Source organism: Fundulus heteroclitus, chromosome 12, assembly GCF_011125445.2.
Source record: "Fundulus heteroclitus isolate FHET01 chromosome 12, MU-UCD_Fhet_4.1, whole genome shotgun sequence".
NCBI lineage: Eukaryota > Metazoa > Chordata > Actinopteri > Cyprinodontiformes > Fundulidae > Fundulus > Fundulus heteroclitus.
The window spans coordinates 10934643-10953440 of record NC_046372.1 but is presented as its reverse complement, the minus strand read 5'-3'; the positions used below and the strand labels follow the sequence as shown (position 1 = coordinate 10953440).

Below are 18798 nucleotides of genomic sequence, written 5' to 3'. Positions count from 1 at the left end.
TAATTTATAAAGTATTTGTCTAGAAGTATTTGTCAGTCTATGTCTATATCTGGTGGTTGAAAGCCCTCAAAGCCATGACCCTAATCTTTAGCTCATTCCACAAACTATCAGAATTTAGTCAGGACTTTGGCTGGGCTTCTCCAAAATGTTTTACTTCCAGTGAAAAGAAATGTCAGTAAAATTAAAACATTACCTATAATTTTGGGCTCAGTTTTAATTATTATTTTTATTTTTTTACATATTTGAAAACAAATAAAAAACAAAAATTCACCAGATGTTGATTAGTTGTCAGCATTTTAGGCAGTTTATTTGAAAAACACATACAAAAAGATCATATACAAGACAATAAATAAAAAAGAGACAGAACAGTTTGGGTTAAGCTATGCAACTTTTTGCATCATCATTAGTAATAAATACAGTACAAAATCCACCCAGAGTGAATCTAAAGATTTTCCACAATATTCACTGATCATGTTATTCTTCATTAAGATTTAGCTATTGCTTTCATATTATTGATACATACTTCTACATTTCTATAAAATACTCAAGATCATAAAACATTGCGCAGTTACAGCAAAACAGCAGTGTGTTGTACAAAGATGGCCACTTCCCTTTTTCACTGGCAGGTTAAAAATCAACATTTTTCTCAGCAGCAAAGAAACATCTGAAATATTCAAGAAGGTACAGCATCATATTAAACACGTCTACAGAGCTACTCCCACATACACATAGGAAAACCTGAGAAGGACATGCATTAAAAAGCTTGTGCTTTGAGTTCTACTGTTCATTCCGGTTCATCAGCTTGAGTTAATACTATGGCTACTGTCCAGTTCAGTCTGGAGTTACCGGGGGTACGCGGTGGAGGGCACGGGGTAAGGCCAGGGAGAGCACGAAATGAAATAATAGTAAGACCAGTCAGCCTCATTCCGATCCAATACATGTTAGAATAATTTGCAGGATTAGTAGAGTATTAATAAGAAATGCACACCGAAAAACGCAGTTAGCTTATCATACCAGGGTGTGAAACATCGATATTGTAAAACCACAGTACACCAGAAGATTGCTGAAAAGATCAATGGCTCAAGGTAGCATGTAAGATAAGTCCCATAAATTCCCACACGAAGCAACTCCCAGCAATATGTAGTAACAGATAGTGACACTGTTGTGGTTCCTAAATAAAAAAAGCACTAAAACAACATGTTGATATGAGGGATATTATGACGATTATAATTGTAAGGTCAAATAAAATATCACTAATTATTATGAGCAAAGCAAAAGCAAGCTAAGACAAACAGGGTTGTACCCTGATCTGTGGTAGATGGAAGCAGGGGTGATATAAAAAAAAAAGGTTTAAACATTCAACGATAAAATCAATAAATGACATAAATGGAATGTAATCTAGATCAACAGCACCATGCTGGTTAGTCCCTCAGTCACCCTTTCTAATTTTCCTCCTTTGAAAAAGAAAACACAGACGGCATGCACAAGCATCCCCACCAACCAATGCATAATGAGGTATTTTTTTTTATATTTTGTGTTATTTTAAATAAATATATTGATTAAATTGCAAAGTTATGAGACAGAGACAATAAATATTCCACCACAATAGCTAGCTAGCTACAGTTAGTAATAAATAATGATTGTTAAATACTTAAGGCATCTTTAATCACAGCATTCTATGTGGACTAGCAAAAACCTCCATTCTTAATGTGTTTGTAATTTTTTCTTCTTTTTTTTTTGGAATGGAGGTTACATACGTAAGTAAAATAAAATGAAAATGCAACACAAACAGTCAAGTCACCTTCCAATATTACACAAGGAAGCATGAAAATACTTGTAACTGAAAGAGAACACAAAACCTCAGACAAGAAGTACCCACACCACCAAACCAAAATATCAGGCAACGCCATATTATAGTGCATTTACAAAACACAAGCTACATTAGAACGACAATAAATATGTTTTTTTGCAGCATTGCGGCTTCTTCTTCACTATGGTTAAAACGGACAAGGTTTTGGCGTATTAGTACCATGTCCCGATTGGCAGGTGAGCAAAAAAAACAAACAAAAAAACAAAACAAGAAAACACAAGATTAAAAGGAAAAAAAGAAAAGAAATGGAAGAAAAAGACAATTAAAATAAAATCAATGTTAAGAACAGTTGTTTGGTATTTTTCAAATGGATGGCTTTTTCCTCCCTTTCACCCTCCTTCAAGTGAAATATGCCAACATGGTTCATGCATGAAACAGAGAAACAGCGTCTATCACCGAACATTTCACAGTTCTAGCAATACCATACACAAGCACCATGAGGGAGAGTGGGTGGGGGACAATCGTACACATTCTAGCACATTTCACAGGCAGACTAGTTTGGATATTCCCTGTAACACCACACAGTCTTTTCCTTATAATTTTTCAAACAGCCAGCGCAACTAGGATTGAAATGCAAGGAGCTGATACACAACAGAGGCGATTTACTAGAATATAGTAATCACATGTGCTTGTTTGATAGGCAATAAGGTTCTGGTAATAAGAAATAGAAATGTCACTCAAATGGCAAGACTCAGGCACTGCATCATCAGCCTCTTGTGAGTGCCATCAAGACATGAGCAGGCATGGGAAGGTTTCTGGTTTTACGGTATGTCACAATTTTTTGAAAAGTCACGGTTTCAATACCACTAAAGATTTTCCATCATATTTTCCATACCTGAGGTTTGAACCCATTTTTCTGAGATGGCGTTGTTTAAGCATAGAGTAGGTGTTCTCTTAAACCTTTCCCCCGTGTTAAAACAGTAGGACTTTTCTATGAAAGGAGCAGCAAACAAGAGTAGAGATGCATCGAGAAATCAGCTGTTGATCAGAAATGGAGAATTTTCTGCTCGGTCAGTCCTTTTTAAGTGACCAATACAATTCTTAATAATCTGACCTTTTTCCAATGAGTGACAACCCCAGACATGACACAACAACCTCATTAGGTTTGGATGCTGTTACTGAGTCGAGAAGTTGGCTATTTTTAGGATCAAAAAGGGTATTCTGGTGAAATGAAGTCAAAGAAGCAGAGATGCAACAAGTTATTGTATTGCACTACACCCTAGTGTAGTATTTTCTGACATTTCTGACATCAAAAATGTCACTTAATAAGAATAATTCTGTCTTTGTTATGAAGTATTAGTTAAACTCTGTTTTACTGCCTGATCTCTGACACACACTGCGTGGCGTCACCCCTAATGTCACACATACAAAACACGGAAGACTGCTCACGGCTGGTAAAAATATTTTAAATAGCTGTTTTGTACTTTTTTATATTATAGCTTGTAAAGTAAAATTAAAAACATTATCATAAATTAAAAGCTCAAGCCAGCCACAAATATTTTGATTGGTACATCGCTACAAAAGCGTTAGCATGTCACTTTTAGCATGTAAAAATAAATTGCCCCCAAGAGAATAATGTGAACAATTTCATACCTAATGTCCACAGTGTCAGTAGGAGTGGGAATTATGGGCTCATTTTCTTTTACAATAAAATTGACGATAAAACTAATTGAAAATTCAAACTTTTTTCAATAAATCCTACTCTGCATACCATCGGGGCCTCACAAATAAACATTCCTCTATAAACAAGCTGCTGTGCTACAACAGTCATGGTTCAATCTCACTGTGATACAAAATTTTACTGATGCTTTTAGGGAAGCATCAGTGAAGAGCTAGTTCCAAATGCACATCCAACATTCCTAGTCATTCTAACATAAAGCATAAAAATTGCAATACATGGATGAGTCAATAAATTGTGGTTCTTCTTAACACAGTTTAGGATTTGGTATAGCTTTCTCTATTGGGGTACTTTTACCCCCCCAAAAAAATGCAGCTGACATCTCCCTTGTGTGATTCAAACATTAAATAAAGCATAATTTGGCTACTAGCAAAAATAAATAAATAAAGAAACTGACAGATAAGATACAAACAATATCTAAGCACTATAATAACACCACTAGCTAACTGTCGAACGGCTAACCGTTAGCCGCTAACCGCTAATATAGCATCTGCTTCACAGCTTCAAATCTGTGCCAAAAACTGAAAAGTATAATATTTTAGACTGATTCTAAATTATTTTAAACAGTTTATGACTTGTGAAATATTTACTTTGTGAAACAAAAAAACTAAAGATTTCCCTTTTGCCAAAAAATTTTTATAAAGTTGCTCTCATTGTTGTGAACCAAATGTCGTGTGCTTCTTTTATCCCGTAAGCTGATTGTATCGTTACACCCCTACTGTTTAGTTATGCCATCACTTCGTACAATCTCAATATCTTTTAAAATGGCCTGCTGAGCCAGACTTCAAATTTCATCTGAACATTTCTGACTAGTTCAGGATCACACTATCATCATGTGGATCTCATATACAGCTGACACTGATTTAAAATTAGTGCAAATAGCTGACACTGATTTTAAAGAGAGTTACTGTCCACACACGTCTGTGTCCGCTCACTCTCTGTGTTTACATGTAAATGTGCACTACAATAGCTTGATTTCATAAGTAATATTATCAGTTTGTAATAATAATAATAATATAGGCGCATGTGATAATATCTTAGCAGCAGTTAAAATAGTAGTAGCATTTATCTTCTTGAATAAAAACAATTAGATTATGTGATACTTTTTTTTTGTTTGTTTTTAAACCAAGAAACCGTGGCATTTTTCCTTACTGTTATTATCCCGTGAGAATCTCATACCGGCCCATGCCTTGTAAGGAGGGAGGCTATGGAGAGAAGTTGCCATTAGACCCAGATCCACCCGCAGATCTTTGAATCCTAACCACGGTGATTAGGAGAGAAACGCCGCATCGGCATGAGATCAGCGTCTAAAGGCAAGCGTGGTCTACTCAGGATGAGTAACAGGGTGAGGGATGGGTGTGGGGCAATTGGGTGCATTCTTGTCCTCCTCTATGAATGATCATAATATACGGTTCACATGCACAGACACAGTTCCTGTTTCTACTTGCTCCACAATATTAACGACACAGCCCAAGCCTGCCATACAGCATGCACATCCGAGGCCTCCGCTCTAGGTAATAGAGGCCCCGCTACGACACTACGCACATCACTGAAAGCCATGCCTGCAGTTAGCTCTGATGGCGTCTACTAACTGTAAATCCAAAACCATGTTAGACAAGAAAGAGGGATTTTTGGCCTTTTTTTTTGTTTGTTTTTCTTTTAATTAGCTCTTTCTCTTGTTGCTGAATACTCAATAGAATCCTGTCTGCAGGATTGCTTTTGACAAACATATTTCTCCGAAAGGCCTTTTGCTTGCTACACAACACTGTTACTCTGTAAATACTTATTCAGTACTATATTCCATTACACCACAAGCGTTCAGCTACAAGAGTTCACACCAAACAACCTCATGCTAATCATTTGACAATGTTCTGTACAGATGTGCTGAGTCAGGGCTTGGGCAGAGTGCAGCTTAAAGGATTTTTCACAGGCCTAGAAGGGAGAGGGCAGAGGGCTTGGATATACCAGCTAGGAAATGGTGCTAAAACACCACACTGAGCTCTGGAGGTTGGCAGTCAAGAGCATCCTCTCTCTTGGCAGCCGTATGGAAAAACGTACACAGCAGTACACAATTTGACAGAGTCGTGCGAAGCCTCAGCACATCCGTCCATACGCGTCTCTGCTCCTACCCTTCACATCCAGCAAAGTCCCTTGAACTGACATTCAAATCAGTCCAGCCACCTGTCTGTGCATCAACCGCCCCGTCTCTCGTTGTGTTGTACGTTGAGTGTGCTTTGTTGATCCCTCTGTCACGGCTGTCTCAGAAGGCAGGCTCTTTGATTGATGCAGAAGGGAAGAGGGTTGTTTGGCAGGACTTCCCCAGGGACTGGGGGAGACGATGGAGAGATAACAAGACCACATCTAAAGCCGCAGGGGTCGACAGGAACCATCAACTGTCGGGGGTCAGCTGGGTCTCGATGTCCACTCTGCAGATGGGGCATTTCCTGCTGGTGGCCAGCCACTGATCCACACAGGCCTGGTGAAAAAGGTGCATGCAGGGTAATCTCCTGAAGAAAGCAAAAGCACAGGGTCAGGACACAAAGAACAGCATTGGTGTCCGATAGTGATATACATAATGGGTGGGGGGTTAAAAGCAGTAAAACACCCAACAAAGCCAAACCCCCTCTCCATAGATTTACCTTGTATAGATCGAACAATGCATAATGTGGTACCTTTGTGGGTTAAAGGGTTAGAACTCCCTCCTTTTAGGTTCAAATATCAGTGAAAACACATGTGGTGAAAAACAACTGAATTCAAAGAGCTTAAGTGGATTACACTTGCCTTTGTCTTGCCTTCGTTTACAGTTGCAGGGTTTTCATAGCTGAACCTGATATACTGTATAGGTGATGTACAGCTGTTTAGAAAGTCCTTTAAACTGGATAATAATAAAGATTCAGTCGGCCCATTGTTTTCAGCACATCATAAGCTTTAGTTGACATGAAAACCAAATATGCTTGAAGAGTTGTTTGGATTGGATGAGAAAGCCTTTTCTGACTTTCAATAGCTAAATTTGGAAAACATATATGGGTTAAAAAAGTCTATATGGTTTTGGCTATGAATAATGAGAAAAACTGACCACCCTTAAATAGCCTTTTAAAGATTTTCATAGATGTCCAAAGTTTGGAGGGATGAGCATTCATGTCTAGAATCAGGTTAAAAATAAACTCCCTACTCCATCTTTGAAATACAACAAAGTCTTTTTCAGGAAAACCTGTAGTCTTTATCTGTTGTTAAGACTTGACTCTCTGTCTTAAAAAATAAGCAAAATAACTACAGTGTAACTTTCCCACTGGACACACATCATAAGATTTTATGAAATGCTTATGTTGCCTGCGGGCAGCATTTTGAAGACATGATGCCATACAAAGAGAGAAAAAAATCCTGTGATGGGATTTTAATACCTGATACTTTGAAGTTGGGTGGCATAACCAATTTAGGCTTAAAAACCGCTCAGACCATGTGACAGCTGTATCCAGAGTGAATATAAATCAGGTCTGAAGGGCTTTAAACCACAGCTTTCCTCCGCCTCATTACTAAAGGTATGATGTGAAACCCAATGTGAAAATATTAAAATGAGAAGCTTTAACCTTGATGCAGATATTGAACTGGGAACAAACAAAGAGATTTGCACACCTTCAACTTCATCTAAACCTTCAACTTGTATGTTAGACCCAATCCCAACCAAGCTATAAATGCCCCCATTTTATTAATCTATCCTTAGTAAATGGATATGTACCACAGGCTTTTAAAGTAGTCATTAATAAACCTAAAATTCTTGAGAAAGTAGTTGCTAATCAAGTGTGTGAACATGTACAAAGTAATGACCTACATGAAGCGTTTCAGTCAGGCTTCAGAGCTCATCATAGCACTGAAACAGCTCTGGTGAAGGTCACTAATGATATTCTTATGCCCTCAGATAATGGACTTGTGTCTATACTTGTCCTGTTAGATCTCAGTGCTGCATTTGATACAGTTGATCACAATATTCTCCTAGAATGACTTGAACATACTGTAGGGATTAAGGGAAACACATTAGGCTGGTTTAAATCTTATCTGTCTGATAGATTCCAGTTTGTTCATGTTAATAACAAATCTTCTTCAAACTCTGGGATCAGTTGTGGAGTAGCACAGGGTTCAGTCCTTGGACCAATTCTCTTTACTATATATATGCTTCCGATTGGTAAAATTATCAGACATCATGGGATTAATTTCCACTGCTACATTTATCAATAAATCCTAATGAATCTAATCAATTACTTCGACTACAGGCATGTCTTGATGACATCAAAACTTGGATGACTTTAAATTTCTTGCTTTTACATTTTTAACAAGACAGAAGTTGTAATCTTTGGACCGGAGTCCTTAAAAAATAAACTTCTTAATCAATCACTTAATCTGGATGGCATTAAATTGGCCTCAGGTAATAAAATAAAAAAAACTTTGGTGTTATTTTTGACCAAGACATGTCATTTAAATCCCATATTAAACAGGTTTCCAGGGTTTCCTTTTTTCACCTCTGGAATATCGCCAAATTTTAGAAATGTTCTTTCCAGGAGTGATGCTGAAAACTAGTCCATGCATTTGTTACTTCAAGGCTGAACTACTGTAATTCTTTACTATCAGGAAGTCCACAAAATGCAGTTCAAAACCTTCAGCAGATTAAAAATCCTGCAGCAAGAGTTCAAATGAAAATCAACAAGAGGGATCATATTTCTCCTATTTTAGATTTTCTTCATTGGCTTCCTGTTAAATCAAGAATAGAATTTAAAATTCTTCTTCTAACGTATAAAGCCCTAAATAATCAAGCTCCATCATATATCAGAGCTCTGATTACCCCGTATGTTCCTAACAGAGCACTTCGCTCTCAGACTGCAGGTCTGCTGCTGGTTCCTAGAGTCTCTAAAAGTAGAATGGGAGGCAGATCCTTTAGCTATCAGGCTCCTCTCCTGTGGAACCAACTCCCAGTTTTGGTCCATGAGACAGACACCCTCTCTACTTTTAAGACTAATCGTAAAACTTTCCTTTTGGACAAAGCTTATAGTTAGAGTGGCTCATGTTACCCTGAGCTATCTCTATAGTTATGCTGCTATAGGCTTAGGCTACTGGAGGACATCAGGGCCTATTTTTCTCACTCTGCGGGGTTCTCCTACTGCTCTCCAGTCTGCATTGCTTGTTGTCATTTCAGCTTTTAACTTTTTGTTTTCTGTCTTTTTTTTTTCATAGTAGGTACACCTGGTCTGGTGTTCTTTTAGCTGTGACACCATCAGAGGGGGCAGATCATCTGCCATCACCATATAACATAGCAACGATTCCTGGATCAATGTGTGCTTTTTTGTGTCTCTGCTCTGTCTTCTCTAACCCCCAGTCGGTTGAGGCAGATGACCGTTCACACTGAGCCTGGTTCTGCTGGAGGATTTCCTCTCCACTGTCGCTTCATGCATGCTGAATATAAGGGATTGCAGCAAAGCCATGGACAATGCAGATGACTGTCCACTGTGGCTCTACGCTCTTTCAGGAGGAGTGAATGCTGCTTGTCAAGACTTGATGCAATCTGCTGGGTTTCCTTAGATAATCTGTCTGTATGATTTGATTGATTTTGATATTGTAAAGTGCCTTGAGATGACATGTGTTGTGAATTGGCGCTATATAAATAAAATAAAATTGAATTGAATTGAATGCAATTAAAAAGCTTACGAAAAGCTTAGCAGGCACTTATAACAAAGGTAAGGGAAGCATTACACCTTTTAAAAATGTTTGCCGAGATACTTCAGTCAGCACTAAACTACAAAATAATAAGACCATAAAAGTGTTTTTACAGGGCTCCAATGGATTATTTAATTCATCAATCCACATTTTTCTTGGCTATGTTTTTGTGATTTTTTAATGTCTAAACACACAATGAAAACAGTTATCTGGATGGATGGATGGATGGATGGATGGATGGATGGATGGATGGATGGATGGATGGATGGATGGATGGATGGATGGATGGATGGATGGATGGATGGATGGATGGATGGATGGATGGATGGATGGATGGATGGATGGATGGCTTAAACAATGGACTAGACTAGGGAATAATGTCTTGAGTAATTTTCCTATCCTCTTTTCTTTTTCCAAACTTATCCATCTCAGGTAAATATTTAAATGAAATGAATTTTTATGCTGAGTAGAAACTGGCATTTGCAGTGGAATAAAAACCAAGCAACACCATTAAGAAGCTGCCCTCTGCATAGGCAGTGTTTTCCTGTACCTTACATCCTCTCCGTCTTCCAGCATCGACAGACAAATGGTGCACTTTTCATCCGTGTCCAGCTCCTCGTCATCCAGACACATCTTCAGATCCTGCGGTATTCTCTGCAGAGGAGAGGGGAGCACACGCAAACAGGCTTTAATTTTTTAAAAGCACGCAGTGTTGATGCCACAGGGGTTTCTGAGTCAGCCAGGATTGGATTTAGAAAAAAAAAAAAAAAAAGTCACCTTATCATAGCTCCCTGAGAAGAGAGAAAAAAAATGCATCTAATATTCTGACACTTTTCCCACAGCATTTGGGTCAGACTCAGTGTAGACGTTTCTTTAAATTCACTTCACGCTCATATCTGCAGACAGCCGGATGACTCATCCCCCTCGCCTTAAATTATGAACGCTGCAGCTTGGGCTCATTAAATTGCAAACAGAAATTGGGTTGACCTTTGAACTACTGTAAGAGTGGTGACCTTTTCACTCCACCCTCTTCTTCACTCTTTGATCCTTCCCGACCGACAGCACTGCCTTTTTCTGTTATTGCCTTTTTTTTCCCGTCTCGCTCTGCTTATTTCTGGGCCAGTGCTCCGTCGGTACCATCAAAAAGATTGTAAAGGCCCTCCGGTCCTACCTTTTTGTACTTGTGGGGGAAAGTGAATCTCTCGATGGTGGTTTGGACAGCTCCACGATTAACGCTGCCCAATCTGTCCTCCAGCTGCAGCAGCTCCTTTGAAGAAACAAAAAAAATTATCTAAGCAAAAAAATACCTAAGACTACACAACAAAAGAGAAACAGTCAATGCCAAGGTGACTACTAGAAAACTGTTTTAAGATTAAATGCATCTGTAACATTCAAAGCATTAAAAAAACAGAATAACTGAAAAATAAGAAAATCTATTACAAACTGAAGCCTGTCTAGATCATTGGTTACAGAGCAAAACCATGATGAATTACTGTAGACTGGTGTGTCTGTGAAAGAGAGAGAAAGGAAGAAGCTGCACAGACCTCATAGCTCTCTCTAACGGCAGAGGCGTGCCGGGAAGGGTTGAGACTCTGCAGAGCCAGCAAGTGCAACTGGGGATACGGGTAGTTTCTGATCTCGTGGACGACCTAAAAAGTGACAGATAAAAACAATCTGGCATCAGCTCCACGGCAGATGTTGGATACGAGTCCTCCCCGCGCTGCTGAGCTTTGAGAAGGAAGCTCAGGACCCGAAATGGACAATCTGCGAGGGTTCATAGACACAGACATGATTTATTGCAGCGAGTCCAGGGGGGAGGCTGTTCTCACCACTTGTGTTGAGGCATTGTTTCTGGGGAAGTGGTGCATCCTGGGGGAGGTCAAGTAGTGCTGATAGTGCTGCGGCAGCGGGTGGATGTGGTACTGGTGAGGGGGCAGCCCAGCGTCCACACTAAGATCCCTGAAGAAAACCCCAAAACAAAATCAGCTACCGTGTTTAAAGAAGGGTCATCTTTCTACAGATTGTGTCATATACTAAAATGTAATAAAAGAAGTGAAAATATTTCAAATTCAATTTGACTGTAATATATTTTGACTAACAAATGAGAAGAAATGTCTTTAAAAAAAAAAACAGGAGTAGGGATGTCAATGTTATAACCATCCAAATACTGCTTCCAACCAATCCTACAGCATGCAATCCTAATTTTGGACATGCTGTTGTTTGTTTACTCTAGTCAGAAGTAATAGAAAGATGGATGAAAGTAGCAAAAGCTATTAAAGGAATGGCAAATATATATATATATATATATATATATATATATATATATATATTTAATTATTGATTAAGACTAAAATAACAAAGAGTAATGGTGAAGGTTTGGTAAGGATTTAATATTTTTTGTCTAAAACAACGCTGTCATTGGTAATACTTCTGTAAAGCAATTTGATTTAAGATAACTGACATTTCTAATTTTGTGTAAAAGACCTTGAAATAAATCCTTTAAAAGCTATCTGAAACCAGATCATTTTTGAAAAAGACTACCTCTAATTTGAGTACATTGATTGGTGGAGGGTGGGGGACTCAATTAGTGGTGAAAATGTCATGCAAAATAATTATTTACACTTTTTCCTGTACTGTTTTAATGGGGTACCCATATGACATACAAGTCTCTTTCTAGTTGCTCTTCAAAAGGGGAAAGACATGTAAGGCAGATGAGAAAATACCTTAAAAATCAGTAGCTCACCGTCTAAATATTTATAACTAGAAGAATCTTGGGGCCACCAAGTCTCCATAACATTTATTTTTCATGATTTTTACACGTCTTGGCTCTTGCGCTTGAGGGTGCTATACAAATAAATCTGCCTTGCATTACATTGCTTTTGAACGTTTTAAGGAAGCTAAGGAAAATATTGCTCACCAGTCTGTGCCCTCAGCCAGGTAGCGAGGCTGCTGCACCACAGGCTGAGGGGGGACATGTAGAGGGGGACCAAACTCATAGCCTGGTCGCAGTCTGTGTGGCTGCTGAGGGACTCTCTCTGGGGTGCGTCTACTAAAACAAACAACCAAGCATTTGAAAGTATCCTGGGGGGGAAAAAGACCTCATAACTCTCGGAAGCTCAGATCTTCTTGTTTTTACTTTGCACCAAAAGTTAAGATACCTGGAGGGCGGCAGAATGTGTCGGTGCTGAGCCTCGAGGATCTGCTGCTGGAGGAGGTATTGCTGGTGTAATGCCTGAGGTAGGAAGGGAGGGCCGGGGATGTCCTGGAACTGCGGAGTGGGCAGGGGGTTGAGAGGTGGGTGTAGCGGAGGACCGTGCTGGTGGCCAGGAGGGGCCAGGTGGGGGTTTATGCCCGACTGTGGCTGCCCTGGATGGGGCATTGGGAAGTCCATGGGCAGCGAGGCCTGAGGACCTAACTGGAAGTGCCGGCAAGAGGTAGCATGGCTGTGCTGCTGCTGTTGCTGCTGCTGCCGGTTAAAATGGGATCCTGTGGAGGATACGGAGAACTTGTCAGGAGTCTAAAAGAAGGAACAGGTTGGAATTAATTGTGGGTGAAATTTGGTGTCACAGTGAGTGTGTGTGTGTGGTATATAGCATGTTAATGAAGCCCTACGTCTTACCTAGGGTGAAAAATACTTCTGGGTGGGCAGAAAAATGACGGTTACCACAAGTAGCATGAACATGACAACCCATTTTGGGTCCTGCATGGAAAACGCGAGCTTTTCTTTCTTTAAGTCTACTGCCGACTCTTGTTTTCGACTCCTGGTCTTCTGATTCTGACAGAGGAAGAGACGAACTCTACCGGTGTCCAGGTCAGGTCTTCAACGCAGCTCAGTTTGCATAAATTCTGCACCTAACAGTAGGATGGCGAACTCAATAAAACATTATCTCTCTTTCTAGAAAATACAGTAATTTTTTTCTCGCCAATCTCCCTGTAAATATTTTGGAATATTGATTAGCATAGAAAACAACTATTATATATGTTTTTCCTCAGGAAATATATTTCTAATTGGCCTATTGACATTAAATTCGCACCAGATATTAGTAACCACCCAAGTGATTCACACATAGAAAGGAGCTAAAACAAATTAATCTCCAAATTAAATACTGTATAATAAAGAGGAATGACTCATCTAAAATATATTGAACAAACCAATGTGCAGAGGCACAGGAAGCCATAACAGCTAAAAAAATCTGTCACTCAATACTTCCCCTTTATCAGTTAATATATTATCAGTTTTTTTCTTATCGGCAAGCTTTATGGTCAAAAGAAGCTGATGATCATGAAAATTATAGGTAAAAACAAAGAGCTTTCTCCAAACTGTTGCAAATCATAATAATGGCAGTGGTTACGGGGCTTTTTCTAAACTCCTGAATGTTCCAGCAAGCACTGTTGGGGCCATCCAGCCAGGACCAGGTAGTCCTCACAAGTTATTTTACATAGTCTAAAAAATAATCTGAAGAGTTGAATAAGAGCTAAGTGTTTGAGACCTAAAACCAGAAGTTTTTCCAGGAACACAAATAACGCACTCAACGCAATGGCATCTATACACACTCACTGCGCAAGACTCCACTGATGAAGAAAGACATGTTGATGCTCAGAATGGGCTGCAAAAAATTTGGAAAGCTCAATAATATACTGGGAGAACAGTCTGATTTGTTTCTCGGCATGTGGCACTGGCTGAATTTACATTAATGGGGGAAAGACAAACAGAAAAATTACTTACTTTATAAGGATCTTAAATAAGAAACGTGAGTGGATTTTCCAGCAAGTAAATTATCCTAAATACACAACCAATGAATTAGTTGCCAAGAATGGTCCAATCTATTAGCTAGCTCAAGTATAGCACAATATATTGCAATTTGATTCATTTTTAATCAAGAAATTGATTAATTTCTATACCGAAAAGTGTCAGTAATTCTTCTTTTTTTTTGTATGCCAACAATATAATCAGCATACTGAAGGATGATGATTATGCAGTAAAATTGTGAAAGCATCATAATCACAGATGACAAAGATTGAGTGAGGAAAATGAGGCTTGTTCACAAATAATGTCATCTTTGCAATTTTCAACAATTTAGTCATAGCAGGTTTTCTAAAACTCATTTAACCTTAACTTGAATCTAATGGAAAAATCTATGGAAATTACATACAATTGGAGCGCACAGAAGAGGCCCAAAAAAATTCAAGATTTGAAGAAACTGTGTAGAAGAATGGGCGCCTATGCAATGATTGTGATTTTTTTTGTTTGAGTTTTTTCATTACATATAGGCAACACATTAGAACTGCCATTACAAAAATAGGCATTTTTGTCCCACTCTTATCTTCAATAGTTGTTTTCTGGGCAGTGGCAGTTACTTTCAATGGGTCACAAGTGAAGTTGCTCAGGATGGCATGCACCAGATGAATAAATAATCTGTCAATAGTGCCTTGAACTACTTTTCTTTTGGTTTTTGGATGTATAGTCAGTGGGCAGTTTTCCCCCCCGATTGCTGTTGATAATAAGGAAATTAATTAATAGATTGTGTGCAGGACTGCAATGTCATCTTGCCTTATTTCCTGCATGTTGATTGGTTGGGGGTATCAGAAGGCAAAATTTGTACTAGAACCACCACTGTCCCTGAGTCACTCCCTACTGCGATTTCTTTGGATGTGTGAATTACTTGGTTTATTGTTAAAATAACAATATCAAAATATTTTACTGTGAAAAACAATGACATGATTAATATTGATTTCCCGCAGTTTAAATGTCCTTAATACATAGATTCTACCCCTTGTGTCTTTGTGTTACACTTCCACTATGACTATATTAATCTTCCATTCAGGAGTTAGGAGGAAATAGTTTGAATGCCTCCTTCCAGCTTTCCCACCACAGCTATTTGGCTGTTGCAGGGAACAGACCGCTGTCTGGAAAGGAAGGGGGGGGGGAATTGCAAGCTAGCTTATGCTGAGGCACAGAACGATTTTAATTCTCTGCTTAAAGTAAAGAAGACCCCTTTTTAATTCATAATGCAATTTGCAGCTGAAAATTTAGCTTCCAGCTATATTAAGCATCTGTTTCCCCATAGGGAAGAAGGGTTTTACAATACCTCTGTTTTGATTCTAACAAAAATAATAAATGCAAGTTTGTGCTTATTAGAAATCCCATCATGATTTTTCTGTGACAGACATAAAGAGAGGCTTTGGAAGAATTATTAGAAAACAGGCAAAGTCTACATTGCATTTACTGGCAGCCAGCTTAAAAAAAATGCAGTTTAAAATAATATAAGCAACGTGTCTCTCCGAAAAATACATATATTTGTTTTCAGCTTGGTAGTTTGTCAGTACTGCGTTTTCAAGCGGCTCAGTGAAAACGATCACCATGAATGACAGCAGATAGACTCATTCAGGGCCCTGTGATGGAGGAAGCGTGGAAATCGTCTATCTTTGTCATAGCAGGAGAGGGGGTGGTTGGGAGGGGATGGGGTGGAGGGGAGGGGGGGCAGGTAGGGACGAAGGCAAAGGGGGGATGGGGGGGAATAAATGGAAATCAGCAAGAAGCACACTGAAGGTTAGGATAAACACTATATTCTTTATTGAAAAATATTAGTATATGTGGAATTTGTGTTCTTTTTTTCTCTTTGTTTCCTTATTTGTTTGTAAAAATAGTATAAAACCATGCAACAAAACTAAACAACATAGATTGAAGGCAAGGCCCACCATGCTCCATATAGGGTTAAAAAAAGAACAAAAGCAGCATCCAATGAGCAGACGTGTTGGCTACAGCACATGATTTTCAGTACAGCAAGGGTACATCTTTACTACAGAAAGATTACATTGGATTTTTCCACTAGTCAATGTAGGAAAAAAAATAAACAAAAAATAATTATGAATCATAAATGTGACCATGCACTGAAAGTACTATTACCAGAACAAAAGGTAAAGAGAGACCACAACCAAACAATAAAGACGTTATTGCTAATAAGAGGATCTCTTTAGCAGTGCAGGAAAAAATAGGCATCCCTGTGAAATGGATAGCATTTTGGTTTTATGTTAGTGGGGGTAAACTGGAAAGTGATGAACCACCAGTGAGCGTGTTTTCAACTTTGTATTTTAAAATTTAATACGCCCCCGCGAGAGGGCCCTGACGATTCAGTGTGATTCAAAGCTTGGAATTTCGTAGAAGGGAACAAAAAAAGATTACACAAAAAAATGGAGACATTTATGGCGGGTTGTTGTGTGCAGGTGCAGTGTACCTTAAAAGTCACGTGGCAGGAAGAAATTGCATGCACATGATTCCAATTTGCGCAACTGCGTTGTTTCTGGTCAATCGTGGCTTGGTTTGATAATGTACATTGCACCTTGTGTGAAGAGAAGGAGGATGAGCCAAATTCTGGTGTTCAATGACGCAAGTGCAATACTTGAGATCATGCAAAATGTATCCACTTTACAGGAATTTACAGCATGTTGTCTAACAAGATTGGATGGGAGGTACACAATGACATTCAACTGATATCTAGAAAAGGAGCTAAAATGCTTACTCAAGTGCTACAGCAATTTGACAGAAAAAAAGACAAAACAAGGTGCTCTGTTCTATGTGTTAGCTATAGTTTTAGTCTGCTTAACATGAAACATGTCTATGGCTGAATAAATCTTGGGAAAGGGGTGCTTTTAATACCAATGTCGTCTTCTGATGGAAAGAGGAAATGAAGAAGGGGTTCACAATACAGCTAAATGCAGAGAACAGGCAGAGGCCACGCCACACCACACAGCAGCAGATGATCATTAGCTACACAATGGGGGGGGGGACGACAAAGATCTGATAAATGCAGAATGTAGAGCCAGCCTCCATACTATGAAACAGGGAAATAAGAACAGAAATAAAAGCACAATGAAATCACTGATGCCACTGTTGTAAAATTAATGTTACACTGTAGCTTGTCTAAATGCATCACTGCCGTGAGCGCAGGTTCGGGTTTGTGTTTGCAGCCAATTAGCAGCTGATGGATCGGACAGCTATGCCCTCTCCACGCATCGATTTGGAAGCTGACCAATTAAACGGTGCTAACAATTAGCCGTATCTCAATGTAAAAAAATATATATGTACAATAATAATAATCTGCTAGCGCCGGCAGGAGCGGATGATCTTCAAATGACATCATCCAGGCACAGATAAGCTGACTGGCTGGAGAGGCTACGTCTATTTTGCGGCATTTCAACGCTACAAAAATGCACGACACGGATTTGGCCGTGATATCCGCACAAATCGAACAGCCAGCTGAGAGTTAAGAATAATAATAAAAAAAAATAAAGTAGACGGAAAACGGAGCTGGCTTGTGCTTCGGGGTCCGTCGCATTCGGGAGCCGCGCTCCTCGAGCATGCGGAAGCCTTTGTGGCAAGCGTTTCCGTTCCAGGACATAGCCGGAGCCGACGACACCAGTTAGCTTATCTGTAGCAAGGACGTTTCTTTATCTGGCGTTTGTTTTTTACCCTTAACCGCGAAGCTACCTCAGACACATTAACATTAGTCGGTAAGGCTCGCTGATCCGCAACGACCCGAATAACGAGAACACCGGCGCGGTTCGGGTCGCGGTCAAGAAAAGCTTGACCGTTTAAAAAATTTTAAGCTAGCAGGAGCTAACGCCACGGCTAGCCAACAGCTGCAGTGAATATTAAGATAAACAGGGCACATGTTTTTTTTGGCTCGGTGTGAATACTAATACCGTACCTCTGTTTCTTACTGAGCCGAACACGGGAAGAACCAGATATCCTACATGCACTAACACCATCCTGGGATCCGTGTCTTATGATTCCGCCGGGGTATTTTCAGGGAGATGGAGCAGTAGTAGCAGCCCATGCGGATCTACATTCAGGCGGCTGGTTGTTGCTGGCTGGCTAGCTGACTGGCTCGCTGGCAAATATACTACAGGCGAACCGACGACTGTCTGACTGAGCTGGTTGTCGCTGACAAAAGCAGACATGTCATTTTTAGTCCGGGGCAAAAGAGGGCGGTGTTGCAGCGCTGCGTGCTGTAGCTGGAGGTATCTCAAGGTGAACCTGACAATTCATCTTCATTTACATGATTGTGACCATAAAGCAACTTGAAAAAATATATATTAAACTAAAATACTGCGCGCTAAAGGCAATTTAGGCTCATTTAGGCTGCGGGCGTTTCGCCTGATAAATAATAGGCTCACAGGAAGTAGATTGGAACCCATAATGTGTGAATAACAGGGTATGCCACCTCCAGGGAACCATTTTACCCTCAGTCCAGCAACATAACCCCCGTTTAGAGCCACTATTTATTTTTGAGAAATATATAGTAAAGGAAATTATTTCTCTTTTTTAATTTTCTGACATTTTGTTTCTATTTTTAGGTATTAAAATAAAGACGAATACTAACTTTTGCCGAAAAAAAGACACCTTTTCTTCAATAGGATAGGGATTTTTGTGAAACATTATGTTTTTTTTTTTTTAAAAGCACATTTTTCAAACTTATGACAAAACAAATCAATCTAAAACATATTATTGGTACTTTTTATCATTCTGTTCTCAAAACTCAAATTG

General features: G+C 39.3%; 1 protein-coding gene across 3 annotated transcripts; it reads right to left on the bottom strand.

The window, feature by feature from the left end:
• Nucleotides 1-281: 281 nt before the first annotated feature.
• On the bottom strand, nt 282-18252 carry rnf165b (ring finger protein 165b). Of its 3 annotated transcripts, none has more exons than XM_012870050.3 (8): nt 17960-18252; nt 12410-12737; nt 12169-12300; nt 11081-11210; nt 10796-10900; nt 10423-10515; nt 9802-9905; nt 282-6055 (listed from the first exon to the last, which is right to left on the bottom strand). In XM_012870050.3, exons 1-8 carry the CDS (start codon nt 18018-18020, stop codon nt 5938-5940), a joined length of 1071 nt encoding a protein of 356 aa, XP_012725504.1. In that variant the 5' UTR covers nt 18021-18252; the 3' UTR covers nt 282-5937. The 3 variants fall into 3 exon arrangements, with proteins under 3 accessions (XP_012725504.1, XP_012725503.1, XP_012725502.1); XM_012870049.3 differs by having other exon boundaries at nt 10423-10518; nt 12169-12297; XM_012870048.3 differs by having other exon boundaries at nt 10423-10518; nt 17960-18251.
• Nucleotides 18253-18798: the final 546 nt, after the last annotated feature.

Excerpts from the sequence above, each read along its gene's own strand:
- rnf165b (XM_012870048.3), bottom strand. The coding sequence starts at position 18,020 with ATGGTGTTAGTGCATGTAGGATATCTGGTTCTTCCCGTGTTCGGCTCA. Across the intron at positions 12,738-17,959 it reads CGGCTCAGTAAGAAACAGAG|GATCCCATTTTAACCGGCAG; the intron begins GTACGGTATTAG and ends TATCCTCCACAG. Across the intron at positions 12,301-12,409 it reads CACATTCTGCCGCCCTCCAG|TAGACGCACCCCAGAGAGAG; the intron begins GTATCTTAACTT and ends TGTTTGTTTTAG.